The sequence below is a fragment of the Colletotrichum lupini genome, chromosome 3 (genome assembly GCF_023278565.1).
Source record: "Colletotrichum lupini chromosome 3, complete sequence".
Lineage (NCBI taxonomy): Eukaryota > Fungi > Ascomycota > Sordariomycetes > Glomerellales > Glomerellaceae > Colletotrichum > Colletotrichum lupini.
Window position 1 is genome coordinate 7,279,564 of NC_064676.1, and position 23,029 is coordinate 7,302,592.

Genomic DNA, 23,029 nt, shown 5'->3' on the forward strand with positions numbered 1-23,029 from the left:
TAATTAATCTCTTTATTAACTACGGTTCGAACTAACTACCTTATAATAGGGATACTAACACTAGTATTGTAGTATTCGGTGACTCTTTTAGCGATAACGGTAAGCGATCGGTGGTAATTCGACGGACTTGCGTTTAGGATGGATATGACTGACGGGATGCGAGTTATAGGGAACGGGGCTGCTCGAGTATCGAATAATGCCTGGCCTATAGACAAATAGTCAGTGAACCCCTTTCCGCTATGTCTGTTCTAGTTTAATTCATGTAACAGCCAATTCAGCTACAAGGGTCGCTTTTCGAACGGCATCGTCTGGGCAGAATATGTAGCAGCTAACCTCTCATTACCCCTTTACGACTATGCGGTAGGAGGTGCAACGACTTCGAATGCCCTTGTCCAGGGCTACACAGGCGCAAAGGGTGATATCGCTGTACCTTCTGTTCTTGATCAAGTCGTCTCGTTCTTGGGGAAGATAAATCCTCAAGGAGGAGCCTTCGAAGCGTACGATTCGATGGCAATGGAAAGCCCATTGCTGATAATGTTTGCTGGTGCCAACGATATCCTGTTTAACGCCAACATCAGTGCTTCGCAGTCGTATCAAATTCTTCGTCAAGCCGAAGCACAGCTCCGCGATGCGTACCCAAGTGCAAGAGTCTTGACTCTAACCCCGCCCGATATCTCCAGACTTCCGTATGGCTTCTACTTGGAAGACAATCTGGCAAAAAACCAGTTGCGAACTTTCACAGGCCAGCTGGGAGAACTACTCGACAGGTCAAAGACGGGAGCCGTCAACCTTGATCTTCGGCCGCTCTTCGACGACTTTGAGTACTATGCTTCTCCTCGGGCGTACGGATTTGACCCACTGGGAAAGTACGGCAGTTGCCTCGAAGGTGCATATGGCGAGACGCCGAACGTGACGATCTGCGGAGACCCAGATAGGCGGGTATACTGGGACGAATACCAGTGAGTTTTGGCTGGGCTCTTCTTTTCGATTCTTTTCCGAGCCGACTTGCCGTTTACCCAGCCTTCAGCTCTCATTCTGACGTCGTGCAGTCCTACAACTCATACACACTCGTGGATTGCCAAGGAGGTTCTAGACGTCCTGAGAGGTCCGTTCTGATTACCTCTTGTGGTTGAGGGAGCGAAAGTTGGAGTTCCGTGGTTGTCGGTTTCGGCATAAATGGAAGAATGCAAGTATACGGGGGGCAGCGTAGAAGTTTTCTTGGAAGCAGTTTTACAGAAAGAGCGATGAACAAAAGCGAGACATTGGATCAGACGAAAGAAGCAAACTCGCTGGGCCAATACCAAGTTCCAATTCCAACTTCGGTCCAAGACCAGGGGACCCCCCGCAGGTCTGTCCTGAAGAGGCGAAGGCATCCCAACCCTCCCCTGCCAACTCCACTTGACCCGGCTATTGTTGACGCCAACTCTCTGTGTCAAACAAGCACGGACGAGTTGTTTGCGAGCTGAGGATACTGCGTCCCGCCCGTTGCCGCTGACAAAGATGCATCCTTCAGGGGCGGAGTTCTTGGTTCTTCGTCAAGCTGCTACGAAATCCGATGTGCTGACCATGGCTACATAAAAGTCAGACAGACTGAACTGGATCAGCTATGATTTGTGATAAGATAGAAACAAGCTCAGAGTATTGAACTAATTTTGGTGGTATTCTTTCTGCATGTTCATGCTTCGGACTTGTACGATGGATCTCCATTCATCCATATTGGATGGCGAATTTCGAGTAGAATATTTTGACATGGTCCACAAGTCTTGGCAAGGCTCGTTGTCACAGAAAGCACGGTACGAAATTCAGGGCTGGTGGCCGCGTCTTATTCTCTGCCCATGATAAGCGGAAAATTGAACGCAATGACGTGGAAACAATTTGGCTTTAAGCGCTCTTGCGTTCCCGAAGCCGGACTTCCGGCCAAGGTGGATGAAGTTATGGTTAATTGGTTATTTGGTGATGTGGCTCAACAACAGACGAAAAGAGAAGCAATCTCGGAGGCGTCTCACCGATCAATGTCACAAGCCGTTGAAGCAGGGCAAGGCAATTCGCCAATAATGCGGACATGACTTCCCGAAAGCGTTCTTTGCAGTTAGTCGAGTGTTCCCTAACGCCGCGACTCTCCTGAGGCCCAGGAGTTTCCATCCCACGTTGCCGCCCAGAATTGTTTTGTTAAGGCTGGTCCCTGTGCAGGCATGTCCCCTGGCCTCATTTAAGCGCGACGTGCTGCCATCTGATGACGCGTAACTAAGACATGGTCCGCCCCCGGTAGACATGGAGACTAAGCAGCGTCCCATCACCTCTCTGGACTCTGCATCCCCGTTAAAAAAACAAGTGAAAACCCCCGAACTAGGAACAACGGCACCGTTCCCCTCGCCCTAAAATGTAAAGGTGAAACGAAGACGACGACGTCCCTCATTTACAGCAAACGCCCCATGGTCGGAAAATAAGGGAGCAGTGGGGACCCTGGACCCGTCTTCCTTGAAACACACGGCCGTGATGGGTTGAACATCGAAAGCCAACCACTCAGAGCCTCCCACACACACTCCAGTCATGTTCCCATCCTGGAGAAGATCTGTTGTTCCTTGGTCTGGTCTAGAACCCTCGAGGCTCGAGCAAGTTGTCGGTATCAGCACTGTTGACTCGCTGAGCTGCGCGCATCCACCCATCCATCTGCACCATCCACCCACCCACGCGGCATCCATACTCCTGATCCCGCCGCGGAAAGCTAGGCCAACAGTTGCCAAACTCCTGTTACCCCTGAGAACCCACCCGTTGGAAATTGACAGCAATATGGCGCCCATGCTTCTCACCACTGTTCTGTCTTGATCGAAAGCGGGAAAGTCGGGCCACCCTTCTATCCAAGCTGGACCTTGAGCCGCAGACAACTACCGAATAGTGGCAACTCGTCCGGGGCCAAAGTCGCCAAACATGGTTCTTGCTCTGCTAAACGCCCACATCCCGCCGGGCTGGGTCGGCTCCCCTTGTTGATCTGTGTCGTCCGATGGCGCAACAGTTCACCATGTTGCTCGACCAAGTTGACGCCATCCTGGCAAACCATGAGCCAAATCGGTGGCGGATGGCAACCGGGATCCCAGACGTCGAGATCGATATAAGATGCAGCTTTTCTCCTTCCAAGACCAGTCTTCTTTTTGCTCTCCATCCCACTTCGTCTTCATCACTTTCATTCCAAACACATTGAAGCTAGTCTTCTTTTTCCGTTCTTGATACCAAGCCTTTCATTCGTTCCTTCGAACCACATTCATTACCAACCTTTCCCACCTCACAAAACAACCTCTCAGTCAATCTCATAACTCAGACAAAATGAAGGCCAACGTTATCGCCGCTACCATCCTTGCCGCCTTCTCGGCTGGCGCTTTCGCTCAGGACCAGGAGGCCGAGTTCCCCACTGGCTTCCCTACCGACCTCCCCTCCGGCTTCCCTACTCAGGTCCCCGGCGCCGCTAAGCCCTCCGGCGGCTTCGGCGGTGGCTTCCCCGGCTTCCCCTCCGGTGGCTTCCCCACTGGCTTCGGCGGTGCCCGCCCTACCCAGGTTCCCGGCGCTGCTCAGCCCTCCGGCGGCTTTGGCGGCAACTTCCCCGGCTTCGGTGGTCACTCTGGCTTCCTGACCCGCACCCGCGGCTCCTCCGAGGAGGCTGCTGGCTTCGGCGCTCAGGCTGTTGAGACCCCCTTCCCCACCGGCACCCAGTCCGGCGGCGCTCGCCCTACCGGCAAGGGTAAGGGCAAGGGCAAGGGCAAGAACCACGGCACCGGTGCTCTCCCCTCCGGTGTTCGCCCTACCCAGGTCCCCGGTGCTGCTCAGCCCTCCGGCGGCTTCGGCGGCAACTTCCCCGGCTTCGGTGGCGATGCTCCCTCCGGCGCTCCCTCCGCTGAGCCCACCTCCGCTTAAGCGACAAAAACAACTTCGACGATGACAAATTCGGCTTATGGGTTTGACTTGGACCACTTGGTTCAGCAAACGGCTTTATCTGGAGCGTGTTTGGACGATTTCTAGTGATGGAAGATGTGTTTCTTTTCTTACTACTCCACGTGGAGCTTTCATTGTATAAATACAAAAGCCACTTGGAGTAGCTGGCTGGTACATTGCATAGGCGTTTGCTTTTTGTAAACTTATCAAATAAGAGCATCCGTCTTTTTCAAACTTCTGGGCCATGAATTTGCTGTGATTGCTAACTGAGAGATGTATTCACATCAACTGCTTTGGCTAATTCGAAGATTAATTCAGTCCCCGGAAGTTATAATTCGAATTTTCCCACTACGTTAGATGATGAACTTGGGATGCGCTTTTCATTCTTCAGCCGTATTTATTTGCTGTTCCGTCCTTTCCTACAAGCATGGTAAAATAATAGTAACGACGTCCGCGAAGCGAAGCAGTCAAACAAGGTTTGATCACAGATTCAGAAAGGTACAGTGCGTATTTAGCTTCTTGAGTTCTGAACCAAAGTCTAAAAGTACCTTTCAGAGCATTGGTTTCCATTCACTTACCCTGCACGACTAACTACATAGGAATGTCTGTAACCTCACACAACATTTTAATGTACCCCTATATCCGTCCGCGAGCCATTTACAGGCTCACGATGTTTCTTCTGTGGCACATTGCCAGCTACCTAAATCATGTATGGCGGTGGCAGACCACTTGTATTACGCTTGCCTCATCTTCTCATCTAATCGTACCTCATGCTCCAGTCTCGTCACAGGAGTTGAGTTGCTGCCATAACAGCAGCCAACGCAAAGGCGATAGTGGCAGGCTGATTGCTGTTGGCAGCGCTGGCATCGGTGCTCGAAGTAGCAGACTAGACTCGTGTTAGATATCTTGACCGTGATCCATGGTTGCCCCAGACCAATGACCTACCGAGCTCGAGCCGGTGGCAGATGCTGTGGAAGATGCACCAGCGGTGCCGGATGTTCCTGCCGTGGTAGTCGCGTTGGTCGTGCTGTTGGAAGCAGTGACAGGCGTCGCGTCAAGGTTACATCCGTCCGCGGCTTCTGTGACACCGTCTCCGTAGTATTGCCAGATGTCAAAGGTATTCGCACACTGAAGACATCCCTCGAAGTAGTCCGTCCAAGTGGAGTTGGTGCAGTAGCCGTCCTCAGCTGCTCCAAGGATGGCGTAGCCTAGATATTGTTATGAGTCTGTTTGATCCGGCGTATGGAGCACATCGAATCACATACCGCAGTTCTCGTGACACTCGTACTTGGCTCCGCTGGTGACCTGACGTGCGTGAAGGGGCACGATGGGGAGCCATTCCAAAGCCGTGGCAGTGGAGGCCAAGAGCGCGACAGCTGTGACGAGTTTCATGTTGACGACAATGGTGACTAGATGCGAAAGGTGGCGGATGAACTCGATCAATAATGACGAGGCAATAACTAGCAAGAAGGCTGCGCGGTAGAGAATACGCGCTGCGCCGCATCTATATAGTATTTACCACTGCAGCATCCCGAGCGAGCAGATTGTTTGCATACGCAACCTCTCCCGGGAATCCTCTTGGTGGATCGATAACTCGCAGCTAGATGTTCTTGGCTGGATGCCTTCTGCCGAAGGGCGAATCATGTTCTGGCGGCCGAGAGTGCCGAGGTGCTCAGGTCACATCGGCGCGGGTTGAAGTGGGGGATCAAGGATTGTCACGTTGCGATGGGCAAAGTTTCGAGCAGATTTCTGCAATGTCATCGTTCTACAGCAAGAGGCACAGACGAAACACCAGTTTGCAGTAAGTTGAATAAGGTAAGTTGCTGTTAAAAGTCCAGTTCACTTCCCCGATGATGAACATAATCCAAGGCAACTGAACAACTCAGAAGACATCTTGCATCAACAAACTCACTGCTCACATTTCCACTCTTGAGAGGTATGCTCATCGGCCAGATCCAAGTTCCAACACAGGGTTCCCATGCCGATGTGGTAGGACAAGATCTGGGCGCATGTTATGATTGGTAGATGGCATCTTATCAGATCATCTGATATCCGCTCTGCAATCTCGGTTTCCCTCCACAACACGACACACCTGAGGCCAGCATCTCGGTGCTCCTTTTCTTCGCCTCAGGCCGTTAGGCCGAGACATCTCAAAGGTTCTCCTCCGACTCGGCCGGGACCTTCTCCGGCCAACGGACCACAACCGCCGAGGAACACCGGCCGGATCGCCTCATTGTTTGAATGGAAGAAAAGGTTGGGCACGAACAGGCCCGGCCGCTGACACCCTTGTGATAATCCTGGTCCAATAATCCACCATCATGTGGAGTTTCTTCCTTCGCAGTCTTGCGGTGTGGGCTTGCTCCCCGGTCGAATACGCACCCAACCCCGTTCGCGACCGTTCGACCCAATCACTCCCCCGACATGCTAGTCAAGGGTTTGTCGTCTTTTGAAAGATCCGGTTCGTCGCAACGTGCTCGCAGCGGATCCTCAACAAACGAACCATGGCGCAAAACTCCCGATCGAGTCTTTGGACGAACCACGCGAGTTCTTACCGCCAAACTTCTAGCCCACAGATGCATGGCCAGCTCAGTTGTGCTAAACCCATTCCGCTCGTTCTTCAACGAAAGAGTCTTGTGCGCCGATGATGTTCCTGTGAATCGCAGGGGATCGTGAAAAAAACCACGGAAACCGAGTGGCTGGCCAACTCAACGCCCACCGCCTCTTACGCGCCCCGACTCGGCGTCCGTTGCCCGGGTGCTCAGTTGTTCGCCTCACGATGGCAGTCTATTGTCTATTAAAGACTGGCCAGTGGCCGCATCTCTTGTCTGAGTTTCTTTCTTGGAAGATATCCTCTTTCGAGGTCCACCTCGATACACCACCAAAACAATCATTCAACATGGCTCAGGCCTCGCCTTCGTGGCAAAGGCTGTTGGGGCTGCTGTCAGTGCTTCTGGCACTGATCCTCGGCGTCTCGGCCGGGGAGCACGGTGCTGCTGTCACCGGCTGCCCCGCCGATCTCGCCTCGGCCCCGGAACACACCTTTTCTGCCGGCTTCGACAACAGCACCGACGTTGCTGAGACTCAAGCAGAGCGCTCGCACGTCGAGAAGCTCGCGGCGACCAGCTTGCAAGGCATGGGTATGCTCCATCTCAACATCCCATGTGTTCTTGGGCCCACAGACTAACACTCCTTTCCCAGGCGCCCAATCCAGCTTCGAGGCTTTCCGAGTCGAGATTCCTGCCTCGTGTAACACTCCCAGCATGAAGAGCTCCCTCATCGAGCTTCCCATCAGCTTCGCTAGTCTGCACATGCACCTGCAGAACATCCGAACCAAATAACCTCGATGGCGGTTTGCCCAACACTCAAACCGCCGACACGAGATGAACTACTTCACCCGTGTTGGATTCGAACCTACGATCTCCGACACACTTAAACCCTCACGTCGGGGTGTGCTTGGTGTACCATGATATTACACATTAAGCAAGTCCCGAGCCCGACTGCTCAAAGAGATGAGCCGTCACACAACAAACTATCTACGACAGGAACGACATGACTATAACGAAACGAAACTCACGACAAAAAAACAATGCAACGAAACACGATGTCACGGACAATATCCCCTCAACCACATGACTGGTTGGGAAGTACGACGAACGACCTTTTCTTTACCTCTCAGATACCAAAACCTTCTCCCTCTTCACCGAGGTTTCAGCCACTTGGCTCTTTAAATACATCTTCTTTGTCTTGAACAAGACTTTCCGTCCCGATGCCAGTGAATTAACCCAAAGTCCGATAAGATTGACATGCTTCACTAATGTACAGAGTACTTTATGGGAATCTGGCGAGTTTGAAGTGATGCCGTTCTTGTCCACAAACGTTTAACTGAATAGCTTTCCATGCCCATACATACACACAACGAGACATGTAGATCTGCTGACAGTCATTAGTGCTGGTGTGAGTCTTCCGCTGATGTGAGTCTGGGAGTCCCCCAATCGCGCAGATTTATGTCAGTGATTTTGATAATAAAATTGACTTGAAGGCTGCCTTCTGTGGACGGCAACTAGTACGCATGCCATGCTGCAATCTATAAAACACTCCATGTAGACAGCAGAAGCGTCAGGCGCAAGGCATTATGTAAGAGAGCCCAGTGGAGGTATTGAAAGTGCATGTAACTTGAGTATAAGAAAGACGATGTGGAGGGAGAGAGATAAATGTTTGTGGGAATACAGGAAGAAGAACTCAAGCGGCCGGCGTCTTCGAATGGTCAGACACCGAGGAAAGTGCCTGACATTATCCGAACTCGAGTTTCGAAACCCGGACTTGGTTGACCATTCCGGTCTCAATGCCAGCCCAATCGTCACAAGGAAGACGGCTTGAGTCAGTTCCGCCATGACGAACGTCCTGATATGCTATTCACCCATTACTCGGAATCCCCAGCGCAGATGCGCGCAAAAGGAGATTGCTTTACAAAGTAAAGTTAACAATCATTTCAGGGTACTTGCGATTCCCATCTCTTCACCGCACCAAATCGTATTTCCTCTCAATTCAATACGTTTATCTGTAAGATATTATGTCAGCTATTTCCACAAGGTTTTTCTTTTAACCAGTTTAAAACTTACTAAGGTCAATGATGTTCATCTGCAATTCTTTATTGACTCCATCGGCGCAATAGCACGTCATCTCGACCTTTTTCTCGTTGGCTTTACCAAGTGAACACTTTTCGCATGACTTATCAAAACCGCCTCTGGAGTGAAACGAAGAAGATTAGCGGGAAGAATTCAGGGGAGGCTGGGTGTGTTCTAACCGTCTCCTCCATTGTATTTTTCCATGGTCGTTGACGAGGCATAAGTTTAGATTTAGCTCGTTATCATACGGCTTGCCGTCCAATGCGGTGCACCCGGCCAAAACTTTGTAGAAGGCGCGTCTCGGACATTTTTTACATGGTTTATAAAATGCTTCCTTGAGACTGACTTTCTTGCAGGGTTCCATGAAGCCACCTTCAGATTCAGCGAAGGAGGTTGTTGCAAAGAAGGCAATAATTGCGGTGATGATGCCGGTCATGAGCTTCATTTTCGCTACTCGTGAGGGACGATTGCGAATGAGACTGTGTCGTAGGGTGATGTGAATGGGAAGCAGGTCGAAATTCGAATACTGTTGCAATTGACTGTCTCCTATAGCGAGGCCGTTGTGTGATATATGAGTGCGAGATAGCGAGAGGAGGAAGTTCAAAGAGTAGACATTGGGATACCGGGCTATTTCAAGCCTAGTAACGAGGCCGTAGTCAAACCACTGTATGAAGGGCAAGGTAAGAACGGTCGCTATGATTTCTATCATCTTTTCTTGTTTTAATGTCAGCATGCAGTGGGCGGTGAACGTGGACTGTGTCTGAAAGGAAACTGCTCAGATCTCAAAGGGGGAGGTGGTGAAGCTCGTGATGTCTTCTCCCCCAATTGGAGCCTGGGAAAGTGCGATTTGGGGGCTGAGGAGACATGGGGATAGAAAGAACCACTGATTATTGTACTGATCTCTAATGTATATGGTGTCTGGCCTTCTGAGTAGGTGATCGAGGTTCTGATAGGTTGCAGAATGCCTCAAAGGCGGTCGTTCACGGTTCGTAACAAACATGTGAATAAGTGCTATGCACATCGTCTTTCTCAGCATGTTGTTTTTCCAGGGAACAGGAGAGAAAATCCACCAAGACTTACCGTCATTGCTAGCAGAGAAGGCTCGTTGGAGCGGGTTTCGGCGTTTTCAGGCTTGGCTATGAACACCGCCTTTGTTCCGCGGAACTTCATGAAGGCCAAGAGTTGTTGATGTTCTCTCTCCAAAGAACCAACCACTCGATCCGGCATGACCGCCTCATCAAATGACATTCATAGGTGCGCAAGAAGCAGAGTTTGAAATCTTTCGTATGGGTCCTCTACCTAAGACGGTCGATATACGGCACTCGAACCGACCGGACTGAGGGGTATCACCACTCACCTCGAGATACTCGCGTAAGTATTCTTGTTTATACCAAACTTTTCCAGGTTTCTTGCGACCCTGCGTTATATCTTTTTTTTTTCCTCTTTGATCACCTGACCCGGTTGCTCCTTCTTTCCGAAGAGGCAGAGAAAAAAATGAGGCTCATGAACACCGGGGGATTTATTTCTCCACGGCAACCAAATTTTGCAGCCTCCATCTATCAACCTCATCCTCTCCCACTCTACCCTACTACATTTTCTACTTTCCTACCGCACACAATTTCCAATCCTTTCCTTTCCAATATTATTTCATTTCACTATCAATTCAACAACCAACGCGGCCCGTCCTCGTCACACTCCTCTTCCCACGATCAAAGCACCACCAACCCAATAGCCTCATCGCTTCAATCACAGCTTTCCTGGACGATTCGCCATATCGAAATCTCACAATGCTCGAATTTCCACGCATCTTCCCTCAGAGATTCCTTTCTTGACGACTGCGGGCCTTATCGAGTGAGGCAAGCTTGCCGGAACGCGTCACTCGCGTCGCCCTTCGGATCCTTACTTCACCTCCAGCTTGGCGCCACGGCATCTTCAACTCTTCTCTCTCATCGACGACTTCAAGCGGTCCCTCCAATACCAACAGCTCAGGTAAGTGTGAAGATATCCCCAGATCTAGGCGACCTGGAACCCTTCGTCCGCCAACGGATTCTCGAGGAATGCCCCCGTCTACGCGATCACTGTCCAATATCGGTCCAGCACCCTCTTCTCATCATGTCCCATACTTACTCTTCCTTCCCTCAGAATTAGAGCCCAAAGAATTGATCGCTCTTGCTGCTTGAAAAGTCTGTCTAGAAGGCGGTGTGAAGCCTGCCAATTTTCTCCCCTTGACCTCACCTTCCCACCAGGCAAGTACTCATCTCCCCGATCTTTCGGCACAAAGCCGCCTCTCCTTCGTCCCTACAATCTTCGTCTCTTCACACTTCGTCTTTCTCTCTTCGTCCTTTCACACTCAGTCCTTTCATACTTTCCCTCTACACACCTCGTCCCGTCGCACTTCAGCTTTTCACATTCGTCGCTTCATACTTCTTTTTTCCACACTTCCTCCCTTCATATTTCCTCCCTTCGCACTTCGTCGCTTCATACTTCATCGCTTCATACTTCGTCCCGTCGGACTTCGTCTGTTCACACTTCGTATGTTCATACTTCGTCTCTTCACACTTCGTCTCTTCGCAATTCGTCTCTTCGCAGTTCGTCGCTTCTCTTGCTCATCGCTTTTCGTCCAATTCATGCTTCAATGCTTTCGAAATACCTATTCAACAAGTCTCTTTACTCATCGCTCTTTGCCTCAGTGACCCAAGGTTCACATGCTTAAGTCCACCAGTCACACTACAAAGGTATTTACATTTTCTGCTCTAGCATGAATCCCAGCTCTCAAATGCACACCATTCTAGCCCTACTCTACGACTTCACATTCTTACTGGAATTCTTGGCTAACTCATCGTGTTCTAGATACCAAAATCGGATGACGTTCACCGTCTGAAGAGATACGACGAGAGATACGACGATGCCTTCGTCGCATCTTCGGACGTATCGTCGCATCTCTAGGATTATCTCAGTCCCGTCTGAATGCAACTTCCGACGGACATCGCCATCTCGACATGTCGCCTGACCACTACCAAGGTATGCGCTGCCATTGAGGTTACAATCGCTCTTGCGAAATTGCAGTCTCCAAAGGCTTGCTCGAATCATGGCCCATAAGAAAGGGTTGGAATGTGTTTGTTCAAAATCAGGTACGTTAACTACACATTCAAGTAGAACATTACTTGTCTGAGAACGAGCTGGCTGTCCAGTCTCTCTCTGATCATTCCTCTTATTGGTGTCATGAATGTTTGCTAACAATAGTCTTTGCCAGACCTCTCAAAAGAGCATGGAGACAATAGAGCCTCTGCTCTCTCTATTGGTTTGTCTTCTCAAGACACAGCTTGTTTTCAGCCAGAAGATGCCAAGTTGAAACCAACTGCTCGAATAAGTCTACGTTTCCACCAGCGGCTCCAGCTCTGAGCAGCCTTTCGGCACTTCTTAGCGTCCCAGGCATGCCTGAAGCCATCGAACAACCGACGTGGCATCAACGAGGTCGGGGCTTGCTACCCTGGCCTCGCATTTGGGGTGACGTGGGAGACCACGACCACCCCGCGTGCATCACGGTCCCTCATACCGGCGTTGGAGTCTCCGTGTCCGCCAAAAAACCTCAGTCAGCTGTCTGCGATGTGGTACAGCGGACACGGCGAGTCCAACGCGGGAATCTCGTACATGAGAGGGCCGAATGGCGAATCGGGGCCTGCCATTTCCATCATTATGGCAGATAAGTACAGCGATATCGACGTCGACCGAGGTGACGATATCGTCTACTGCGGAAGCAATTCACTTGATAACACCTCGAGTAACACTCCCGCCGATGACGGACCGCCCGTTCGGGGTAATGCAGAGACTTGTTCGAAAATGCTTCAAGAAACCTCAATGGGCAATTCGAGATTCTGCCCAAAAGACCCCCTAACCGAAGTTGACGTTCCCTTCCGGGAGTCGATGGCATTAATCATGGCCCAGCGCCTTCAATCATCATGGCAGACAAGTACAGCGACATCGACGTCGACCGAGGTGACGGCATTATTTACTGCGGAAGCAATTCACTTGACAACACATCGAGCAACACTCCCGCCGATGGCGGACCGCCCGTTCGAGGCAACGCAGCCCTATTCAAGCCCACAGAGAAGAATATTAGACTTGTTCGAATATGCTCCAAGAACTCTGAGGGGGTGACTCGGAATCCTGTTCCAAAGTTGAACAGGAACTGGCGTTCTCGAGCCCTCAGAAAACCATTCTGAGGGTATTTCCACCAGCTACACCGGCAACTTCCCCCAGACGGGCTATTCTCATGTACTTCCTCTAAGAGGGCCGGTCCTGGCTTGCTCGAATACCAGAACAATCAAGATGCGCGCTCTTCCATTGTTCGAATAGCTATACCTAGCCCAGCTTCCGGGCGAGACTTTTGGCTCAAGATACGCCATCAAGAGAAAGTTGGAGATCATCAAGAGGTTTCCGCCCGAGGGACGATCCGGAAAACAACATCGCGTCTTCACTTCGCCCGTCAGGGATATTTCAGCTTACCTTCTCTTCTCGAACGACTCGACGTCGAGAACACCATCCACCCACGCTTCAATCAGTGCTCGAATGCGGAAATTTATTTTGCTCGAATGCTTGACAGCAGCATCAGTTCGACAACAACGCTTCTGATGCCGACACTCCTGACAGCAACATGAACGCCCGACGATTTGCAGAACAGCAACGACCAGGTTGTCGGTGGTTATCTTCAAGATCTCCCTGACCTCGATGATCTTGACGCTCACCTTAGGGACCCTAGCTCATTTGCTTTCACGGGCGCCGAGCAGAGTATCAACTTCCACACGAGTTTCGAGGGGATGCCCCCAAACGGTCCGGCCGACCAAGGCTTGGGCCCGACAGCCCTCCCAGAAATTGAACAGGCCAACAACAACAGCAATGACCTTGATTTTTAAGACGGAGTTACAAACGCTGCTCCTCCTCTCGTCTATGGGCCCGCCACTGGCCACACTGCCATGTGGATATTTTACGCTGTCAAGCACAGCAGCAGCAGTCCACTAGCAACGCGTCTTACTGCCACGCTCCTGGACAAGACACGGCGAACATGAAAGAGATCATGAACAACTACGGTCTCACGGCTGACGATAAGGACATTTCTCGCACACGCCCAAGTCACTGACACTATCACAATGATCGCCCACCACGCTCAGCAAGCCCACCCCGGGCCTATTACCGCTCGCGGTTATTTCGAATCAGCGACATCAAAACCAACCCTCGGGGCAATGCTGGCTGCAACTACCCCCCGCGTTTTCCGGAAGGCGATGTTTAGGGGGCGTTTGGGGTCCTGCAGAATTCCCTGGTTCCACAACCCTGCTCGAAAGCTTGTTCGAAAGCCTGCTTCAAGGCAATTTTCAACTTTGCTTTCAACAACCCCCGCAGGCGGGCGGCATTTCACGGCGCTGGACGCTTTATTTTTCTTCGACTTTCGAATGTTAGCGGCGTCACTACTCGAATAAGTTAAATAGGAGTATTGGAAGCCTCCATTTGCTACTGGGGGAGCATCCCAGATTATGTCTATCAATAGGTATACGACACAGGGAAGAAGCTCACAGAGGCCAACTGCTATTAGGGTCTAAAAGAGGAATTACTAAAATCTGCCCTTCCCTCGAGGTATACTACTAGCGCTCTATATATACCTAAGCTGCTCCTTTATTACTTAGTCCCCCTTTTTATACCCCCCTAAGCTATCCCTTAACTAACGAAGCCTAACTAGCGAGGCCTAATAGGGTGCTCCCTCCCCTAGGCTTCGTCCTAAAACCCGCTTACGGTTCGTATACGCTACGTTAATCCCTTACCTAGGAAGTCCTTAAATATATAGTACGAGGGTAGGTATAAGTAGCGCCCGTTAGCCCGAGTATAGACCCCTTACTCCGGATAATAGCCCTATAATTCTATACCCGGGTTACTCCTACCTATAGGCCGTCCTTATAACTGCTAATACCTAGGTAGTCGTTACCCTACTTTTATTTACTAATATTAACCCCCTTCTAAGCTACTATAATTCCGAATTCCTTTTCTCTTTTTTTTATCCGTAGTTATCCTTTTTATATATAGTCTCTTATTTTTATTAGTATCTACGCTACTCCCTCGTTATATAAATATTACGGCTAACGAATATCTCTTAGATCCCTATTTTCGTATACTCCCCGTGCCTAAGTAAGTCTCTTTTAAAGTCGTTCCGTAGTCGCTATTAACTCGTTTTAATATAACTATAGCCCCTAATCGTAGCGTCGCTATTATTAATAATAAAACGGTCGTTAGTGCTATAGGTACGCCTAGTAGCAGCCGCAGTAGTAGTCCGCTTAAAAAGCCTAATATCCCTTTTACTCGCCCTAACTTCGTATATATATCGCTACTTATATACTACTTATACTAACCGTTATAGACTCTTATTAAGAAAAAGAAAAAAGCGAACGCTAAAAAGATCGGGGTCGGCTAGGTACGCCCGCTCCCCTACCCCGCTTACGTTATATATAAAGCGCTCGATCCGAAAGCTAAGTATTATAATTAACTAGGTTAGTAATTTATAGCCCCTAGTTCGCTCTTTTATCTAATACTTTTTTAGGATCTAGCGTGCGTTATATTAAGTATACCGCGCAGAACTATTCTTATAAAAATATAATAAGTGCTTAGCGCTATCGCTACTCCGTCGCTTCTCCTAAATATTATACTAATAATATCTTAGGTCCCTAAGTCCGTAGAATTTATAATACGAACCTTTTAAAGTACTGCACTTACCTTTAATAATAACGTCTATAATTTAGAGGTTTATTACTCCGTTATCGCTCTATTATCGCTACTACTTAGGTCGCTAATATTATTCTATAGTTTTAGTAAACTTACTAAATCGCTACTAGTAATACGCAGAGGGCGCTTAAGCGCGCTAGTAAAAAGGCCCGCTCGACCCCCGTTATTAATAGCGACGATAATAAAATAGCTACGAGCTCCTCTTATACTACGTCTTCGTCCTATAACGACGCTATAATCGTACTATTTCGTACTATCCGTAATAAAGTACGCCGCTCTAATAACATTCTAACTAGTATATAGTCGCCCCGCCTACGCTCCGTATTCGTAGCTAATTATTTATAAATTCGCTAATAATCAGGAGATTATTTCTTCCGTAACGACCCCTAGGATAATAGCTAGGGCGGCCCTTTTATATATAAGGGCGGTCCTTTTATAAATAAGGGCAGTCCTTCTACGCGTTATAAGGATTAAAAGAACGGTTAGTAATTAGTACGTTTGCGCTACTTAATTATAACTATATAGCCCCTTTTTTTTATTATTAGTAGCTAGTTCGCTACGTTATTAAGCTCCTTAAGAGCTAGGGCGCGCTACTTAATTAAAACTCGTTCTTTATATATACTAATTAACGCTACGTCTTTAATATACCTAGCTAGCTCTTACGTATTTTCGTTATTACTATATCCCTTCTACCGGATTAGGTATTATCGCCTCCTCTTCGGCCCTCTATATTATATAATATCTTCTACTTCGTAAAGTAGCTCCCTATTTATATCCCCAATAAGTAAGGGCTTCCGAGGGGCTTCTTTGCGGTATTAATACGGCTTGAGTAAGGATATATAAAATATATCGTATATTTTATACTACGTTAATATTTCTAGTTAATAAGCGACCCCCGCCGTTCTAATTATTAATTTAACTTCGAATAGGCCTAGATACTTATTAGCTAACTTCTAGCTAAGACGCTACCTCCTAATATTCTTTCCTAATAATAGTACCTAGTTGCCCACTTTATATAACATATCTATCCTAGCTTTATTAGCTTATTATTTATATATCTCGCGTGCTTTTTATATAAAGGGTCGTAGAGCTTCTTAGTTAGCTTATAGTCGGGCCGTACGCTCCTTAGCTAAGATATTCTATATACCGTCTCGAGTCCCTATTAAGATCGACATAGGGTACGTAAATAGGAACCCGAGTAGGGCCTTAGTAGGCGCTTTACGGATTACTAAATACTAGGCGTTATTATATATAAACTTAGCTAAGTAAAGACGCTATGCCTAATCCGATTAGTCCTAAGTATAGAAATAATAAAAGTACTACTCTAAGTATTAGTTCTACCGTTCTATCTAACTATCCGTTTACGGGTAGAACGTAGTACTAAAACGCCTCTTTATTACTAAAAAGTAGTAAAAATAAGTCTAAAACTTACTTATAAATAACGACCCCCTATTAGAGATAATCCTTTTAGGTATTCTAAACTTAGTAAAGATCTTTACGAATAGGAGGTCTACGAATCCCTAGGCTATAAGGGTCGTCCTTATAGTAATATAGACGCTATACTTCGTAAATCGGTTTATTACGACGAGTACCGCGTCATAGGGGCGCCTCCCGATTAGCGTAGTTAATACGGGTAAGCCTATAATAAAATCTAGCGATATCTCCTATTATAGCCTAACCGGGGTAGGTAGGGGGCGTAATAAGCTATACGGCTTATAATAACGAGGCTTCGTCCGCTAGTATACTATATAAGTATTAATATAACTTTTTATATCCTTACTCACTCTATCTTAGTAATAATAGCGTTTTAGTAACGCTATTATCCGCTTTATACTATAATATCCCGCTATGGGCGTATCGTAATATACTTTAATAACCTCCCTCCTTAGCCCCTTATATAGTAGTACGTAGGCGCGGCTACTATAATATAATAGCCTTTTAGAGTTATATACCTAGCTCTATCGTTACTTCTTCTTAACTAAGTAAGGCCGTTAGTTCCTCTTAATCTACTACCTATTTTTTATAAAAGCGTCTTTTTATTAAGCGGCCCGTAGTCGACTTATTATTAATAACCCCTCCTCGCTAAATACTATTTTAAGTACTCTTATTATATTAAAGTCTTATAAAATAAGTAGCTCGCAATTTATAGTTCTAATAGCAGGCTTAAGTAGCTCTCTAAGTACTATATTATAACTCTAACGCCCTAGGCTCGTAGCCCCGTTATACCTCTCGAGGTACTCCTCGGAGTTCCCTCGAGCTAGAGCTCCTAACCTCCTTCGCTTACTTCTCCGTACTACTACTAGTTCCGCTTCTAAAATACTTATTATCCCTTTTACTTAGGAGCTACTCCCGCGGCTCGTCCTCGTATACCTTATTATTACGACTCTAAGGGGCTTTTATATATTTTTAGCTTTATAAAGGTCTTCTCTTATTTTCGATAGTAGCTCCTCTGCTTTACTATCGTTACTACCTTCGCCGTAATTAGGTCTTCGTAATAATCTATCCGCTAGGTTTTTTATACCCGGCTTAAACCTAATCTCGATATTAAACACTACGAGTTCGTTTAGCTAGCGTAGCTATCTCCTATTTAGTCTCTTTTTTATATCTAAGAACTATAAGTTAAAATAATCTATAAATACTACGACCTAATCTCAGCTATAAGCGAGGTAGTATTACTAGTTCCTTAGCGCGTTTATAATAGCTAGTAACTCCGCGTCTCTTATACTATAATAGCTCTCTATATCCGTTAATTTCCTTAACTTATAAGTAATTAGGTACTAATTACCCTTAAATAATTACGTAATTACTAAGCTAATAGCTCGAGCCGAAGCGTTTATTTATAACCGTATAGGTAGGGTAGGGTCGAAATATCGTAACATTAGCGCGTTAGTAAATATTACTAATAGCTTTTTAAACGACTCTACGGCTAGTATTAGTAGCTCTAATTATCCCGGTTTTGCCTTCCTTAGTAAGTCTATTAGAGGTGCCGTTATCTTAATATAGTTATTAATAAATCTGTAATAGAACCCCGTAAATCTAAAGAACGTTTATATATTTTTAACGCTCCTTAGAAGTAGCTAATTCGCTATAGCTTCGGTGCGCGCGGGTTCTATTTTTATACCTTCGTTAGATATAATATACCCTAAGAATCCTATACGTAATATATAGAACTCGTATTTACCGCCGTTTAGATATAGGTTCTATTACCGTAATTTTTATAGTACGCTACGTACGTGCTCTTTATATACTATATAGTCGTTACTATATATTAAGATATTATCTAAGTATACGATATAGACGGTATTAACTAGGCCGCTTAGAACGTTATTAATATGCGCCTAGAAAGTCGCGGGCGCGTTAGTTAGCCCGAAAGGTATAACTAAGTACTTAAACTACTCGTATTTAGTGCGAAAAGCCGTTTTTTACTTATCGCCCTTAGCTATACGTATATAGTAATACGCGTTCTTAAAGTCTAGCTTCGTAAAAATAGAGGTATTAAATAGTCTATTTAGTATCTCTCTAATTAGTAATAGCAGCGTTCTATCTTTTTATATAATCTTATTAATCGCTCTATAGTTAACGTAAAGTCGTAACTCTCCTCTTTTTTTAGGTATAAAGAGGATAGGTACTCTTATTAGGCTTATAGAGGGGCGTATCTAGCCCCTAGCCTCTATTTTTATTAAATAGTTACGTAGGATCTCGAGCTTATAGTTCGATAGTAAGTAAATAGGTCCCTAGGAAATAGGCGCTGCGTTATTTAGCTTAATATAGTAGTCGTGCGGTGCTCTATTTAGTAGCGAAATAGCCTTCTTTTTTAAGAATAAGTTATTAAAATCTTAGTAACGTAGCTTCTAGTCCTCGGCTACGCTCGCTAGTACTACGTCGCTATTTATAGCTAGGTTAATTATAATATGCGCGAGTATTACTAAAACTAAGTCGTTTAGTAGCCCCTTCTTTAGGGTGTCTAAGCGGATATATCGTTCGTAAATTAAATACCGCTACTTTTTTTATTTCTAACTAATTAGTAAGTCGATATCCTCTAGCTAAGGGAAACCGAGGATAAGCGTAGGTACTATAATATCGGCTATTACGAAGCGATATAGCTATATCTCTATTACGTAGTCGTTATTAGTAATTCGAAGCCGTAGGTAGTAGCTTCTTAACGTTTCTATCTATTTACCCTCGACGTTTACTAGTTACGGCGATAGGTAAATTCGTAAATTAGTATTAAAGCTATTAAGTAGCCCGATACTAACTACGTTCCCTTTTACTCCCGAATCGATAAGGGCGCTTAGCTTCTCCTATACGTAGTTTAGGCGTATATAGGTCGGGACGTCTAAGCGCCGCCCTTATTAATTACTAACTACTTTTCTTATTAAGATAGTATTCGAGCTCGTTACTAGTCCGCGCTACTTAGCTAGGGCGAAGTCTAATTAATAACTAGCGGCCTTATACCCCTTTTAATTATATCTACGGTATATAACGCTTAGGTAACTATTAGTAAAGTACCCGGTTTTACTATAGTTATAGTACTACTAATATTACTCCCGTAGTTGCGGGTAATCCCTTATAATATAGCCAGTCTCTTTATAATTATAATACGTAATATCCTTACTAAGTAAGTTATAGCGTGTTCTTTACGTATTCGACTTATTAGCACCCCGGTATCTTCCTACTAGCTCGTTCGAGTTTAAATTAGAATATTACCTAGGGGACGTTCGTAGGCTCCTTATTAATAACGAGGATTATTTAATACGTCTTACTAGCGATACTAGCTATAAGTAAGTCTATAAAAGTTCTATTTACGATACTATTATGAGGCATAGTTCGGGCCGTAGCTTACTTATTAGTATAGAGATCCTCTATTTCTTTATCGGGATATATTCTAATTCTATCTCGAGCTTATTAATGTGGCTAATAAACTCGTCGACTTTCTCTTTTTAGCCTTGCGAGGCGCTATCTAGTCGTATACTCGCTACTATTCCTTAGCTAGCGGGATTAGATAGGTTATTTTATAAAAAGGTCTTTAGTTCCTCTTATATAACCTAGTCTATTATAAAACCGGGGGTTCTTCGGTAGTTAAAGATATAATATATTTAAGAGGTTTTTATACCGCCGCTTAGGTAGCTAACTATATATACTACTTTATCGCGGTCTATTTTTATCTATTAAGCCTATAGGTCGAAGCGATAATAATAATTAAAAAAGAAGCTCTATAAATCCTATACCGATTTATTAGCGTATAATAGGTTAAGGAGGGATAGCGGTCTAAATATAAACGTTCTACTTACGGCGCTTACTTAAGTCGGGAGGGAGTTAGTAAATAGGGGCTTAGGTAGTACGAACTCGTCGCTTTATTATCGCTCGAGCGGCGCTTTAAGTACGGCTTTACTTATCGAACTATCCTTAGTCCGGGGGTTTATATTTCCGTTTATATCGAAGTTAATATTTAAGGCCGCTATAACTAAGACCGTAGCCCTTAGCGCAGGGGCTAGGCTATCCGAAGAGCTTTATAAATATTTTAAATCTACTCGTTTTTTATATAAGCGCTCTTCGTACGTTATAATAAGGATTTCTTTTTTTAATTATTGTTCTTATTCCTATAGTTCTATTAGCCTATCGCTTATCGTTCGGTTTAGGTATTAGTAAGTAAGGGTAAGAAGTTCGCTATTTTATTTAAAATTCGTTAATACTCCTAGTAATATAGTCTTTTTATATTACTACTACGTTAATAGTTCTACCGCGCTTCGTTCTTATATCGTTTATTAGGGGGGAGGCGACTCTAGGGGGTCCGATAGAAAAGAGTCGTCTTCTTCTTATTATTATAGCGCCGACTACGCTCTCTCGCTACGTCTCGTTCTTACTAGTATTTTAAGCTTCCGGCCTAGTCCCCTTCGTAAATAGAGATTTTAAACTATTAATAAGTATACGATATAAGAAAGAAGCTTATAGAGGCTAACTACTATTAGGGTCTAAAAGAGGAATTACTAAAATCTGCCCTTCCCTCGAGGTATATTACTAGCGCTCTATATATACCTGAGCTGCTCCTTTGTTACTTGGTCCCCCTCTTTATACCCCCCTAAGCTATCCCTTAACCAACGAAGCCTGACCGGCGAGGCCTGACAGTGTCGGGCGTTCGCATAGTCGCTCAGAAGGAGATGGCCCCTCTATATACTCGTCTATGCACTGGGGAGGGGAAAGGAGCCCCCGAGGGCATCAAGGGTGCAGTGTGGGAGAGTTATGCTCGAAATGACTGCTCGAATAGAAGAGAGCGCTAGAACGCTTCTCGTCAGGTCTCAAGATTAAGCACATCAGGATCCTCCCGGTGGACTCTTGATCCTTTAGGAGTGTTTAGGGCACTCCCGAGGGCATCAAGGGTGCCGTCTGGGAGGCCTGATGAATTCGACTCCGAAACATTGCTCGGAAAGTTGTTCGAAAATTTGTTCGAAAAATTGCTCGAATGAAGGGGGGCGCCGGACACCTCTCGCGAGGTTTTGAAGATTGGGCATCTTCATGGTCTCCTGCTCCTCTGTGCGATCATCTCGCACAGAAGGAGATGTTGCCCTAGTCAACTGAGCGCATCGTTGAGGTCCAAGGCACACCCGAGGGCATCAAGGGAGCGATTTGGGAAATCTGCAAGTGTCTCGTCGACGATTGGCAGATTTGACGACGAGGACCTCCAAGGAAGAACTCGGGCGCAGACAGGCAGCAGGAAGGACCACCGCCGCTGCAAGTTCAAGTACTACCAGCGCAGACAAAGCCGGTCCAAGTACCGCAACGTATACCGTTGCAAGGGCTATCCCGGAAATCACGATTGCAAGAACATGCTCTACAACCCTGTCGTTTGCACCCAGTCCGATGCAACAAACATGGCGTCGATTTCTCACTTCTTCAAACAAGAAACGCGCTAAGACATATGACCCAGCCAAGAGGATTCCAAGAAGCGTGCCACGATCACTCACGTAGAAAGGAGGATATGGGACGGAATAGTCTTCTGCTGGAGTCAGGCAAGCATCATCTTTTGAGCTGATGTTCGAAAACATTCTCAATAGGAGGAGCCTGTCCCAGGATGATGTCGATGGTTATTTCACTACAAGCCGTCAATCTCACCATCGACATCATCCTCGGAATACTTGAAGTCTTCGTCATCGCTTGGAGTCTGGTGGTTATCGGCTAGGCTGAGGGCCGCCGCAACCCTGATGACATTCCCAAATTGAAGTTGCGGGGGTGAGGGTATCGACATGGACGTGGGGAGTGCTCGAACAATGGGAGACACAGGTTTGAGGGCATGGATATGGATGATGGTGAAGGGTCAAAGGGAAGGGGTTACGGAGGTGGGGGTATCGATGTGGATTTGGGAAGAGACCGAAGAGCAGCAAGTACGGGAGTGAGGGGATGAAGGAAGCGAAAGGGAGTGTTCAAAGAGTCGTCTGAGGTTTGGAGGTTTGGACATCAAGCAATATCTGAGCCGAGGCGCTCTCTCATGGTCGGCGAGCCTACTACTCAACGTTTCGAACACGGTGTCCGAGAGCAGAGGAGTTGGACTGCATAGCTCGAAAGAAACAGAAGGAATTCATGGTGGAGAGGACGATAGGGGGGATTAGCTCAAGACTACAGAGCGTACTCATAGAGAACGGACAAAACGCCTTTCTCAATGATCAAGTCCGCAAGTCAGTGCATTTGTGAGAAAGGCCTTGGCGAGGAAAACCTATCAG

The 23,029-nt window shown here is 46.6% G+C and overlaps 8 protein-coding genes across 8 annotated transcripts; 4 read left to right on the forward strand and 4 right to left on the reverse strand.

The window, feature by feature from the left end:
• Positions 1-50: 50 nt before the first annotated feature.
• Positions 51-1,116, forward strand: CLUP02_06917 (GDSL-like Lipase/Acylhydrolase; the record flags this gene model as incomplete). The annotated part of the gene is made up of 4 exons (XM_049285914.1): positions 51-99; positions 170-218; positions 279-959; positions 1,050-1,116. Coding segments are annotated over 4 exons (846 nt in total), but the record flags the coding sequence as incomplete, so codon positions are not given.
• A 1,738-nt stretch (positions 1,117-2,854) lies between these two features.
• On the reverse strand, positions 2,855-3,160 carry CLUP02_06918 (uncharacterized protein; the record flags this gene model as incomplete). The annotated part of the gene is made up of 1 exon (XM_049285915.1): positions 2,855-3,160. The coding sequence occupies one exon, from the start codon at positions 3,158-3,160 to the stop codon at positions 2,855-2,857; it is 306 nt and encodes a 101-aa protein (XP_049143058.1).
• Positions 3,161-3,321: 161 nt separating this feature from the next.
• Positions 3,322-3,906, forward strand: CLUP02_06919 (uncharacterized protein; the record flags this gene model as incomplete). The annotated part of the gene is made up of 1 exon (XM_049285916.1): positions 3,322-3,906. One exon carries the CDS (start codon positions 3,322-3,324, stop codon positions 3,904-3,906), a length of 585 nt encoding a protein of 194 aa, XP_049143059.1.
• Positions 3,907-4,581: 675 nt separating this feature from the next.
• CLUP02_06920 (uncharacterized protein) lies at positions 4,582-5,316 on the reverse strand (the record flags this gene model as incomplete). Its single annotated transcript, XM_049285917.1, has 4 exons — positions 4,582-4,603; positions 4,713-4,810; positions 4,870-5,132; positions 5,190-5,316. 4 exons carry the CDS (start codon positions 5,314-5,316, stop codon positions 4,582-4,584), a joined length of 510 nt encoding a protein of 169 aa, XP_049143060.1.
• Positions 5,317-6,820: 1,504 nt separating this feature from the next.
• CLUP02_06921 (uncharacterized protein) lies at positions 6,821-7,262 on the forward strand (the record flags this gene model as incomplete). Its single annotated transcript, XM_049285918.1, has 2 exons — positions 6,821-7,061; positions 7,123-7,262. The coding sequence occupies 2 exons, from the start codon at positions 6,821-6,823 to the stop codon at positions 7,260-7,262; spliced, it is 381 nt and encodes a 126-aa protein (XP_049143061.1).
• A 605-nt stretch (positions 7,263-7,867) lies between these two features.
• On the reverse strand, positions 7,868-9,776 carry CLUP02_06922 (uncharacterized protein; the record flags this gene model as incomplete). Its single annotated transcript, XM_049285919.1, has 9 exons — positions 7,868-7,901; positions 8,031-8,178; positions 8,225-8,333; positions 8,423-8,463; positions 8,544-8,668; positions 8,798-9,263; positions 9,299-9,381; positions 9,434-9,573; positions 9,630-9,776. 9 exons carry the CDS (start codon positions 9,774-9,776, stop codon positions 7,868-7,870), a joined length of 1,293 nt encoding a protein of 430 aa, XP_049143062.1.
• A 1,740-nt stretch (positions 9,777-11,516) lies between these two features.
• Positions 11,517-13,462, forward strand: CLUP02_06923 (YDG/SRA domain-containing protein; the record flags this gene model as incomplete). The annotated part of the gene is made up of 6 exons (XM_049285920.1): positions 11,517-11,570; positions 11,803-11,850; positions 11,982-12,366; positions 12,495-12,703; positions 12,906-13,160; positions 13,226-13,462. 6 exons carry the CDS (start codon positions 11,517-11,519, stop codon positions 13,460-13,462), a joined length of 1,188 nt encoding a protein of 395 aa, XP_049143063.1.
• Positions 13,463-21,925: 8,463 nt separating this feature from the next.
• On the reverse strand, positions 21,926-22,357 carry CLUP02_06924 (uncharacterized protein; the record flags this gene model as incomplete). Its single annotated transcript, XM_049285921.1, has 1 exon — positions 21,926-22,357. One exon carries the CDS (start codon positions 22,355-22,357, stop codon positions 21,926-21,928), a length of 432 nt encoding a protein of 143 aa, XP_049143064.1.
• Positions 22,358-23,029: the final 672 nt, after the last annotated feature.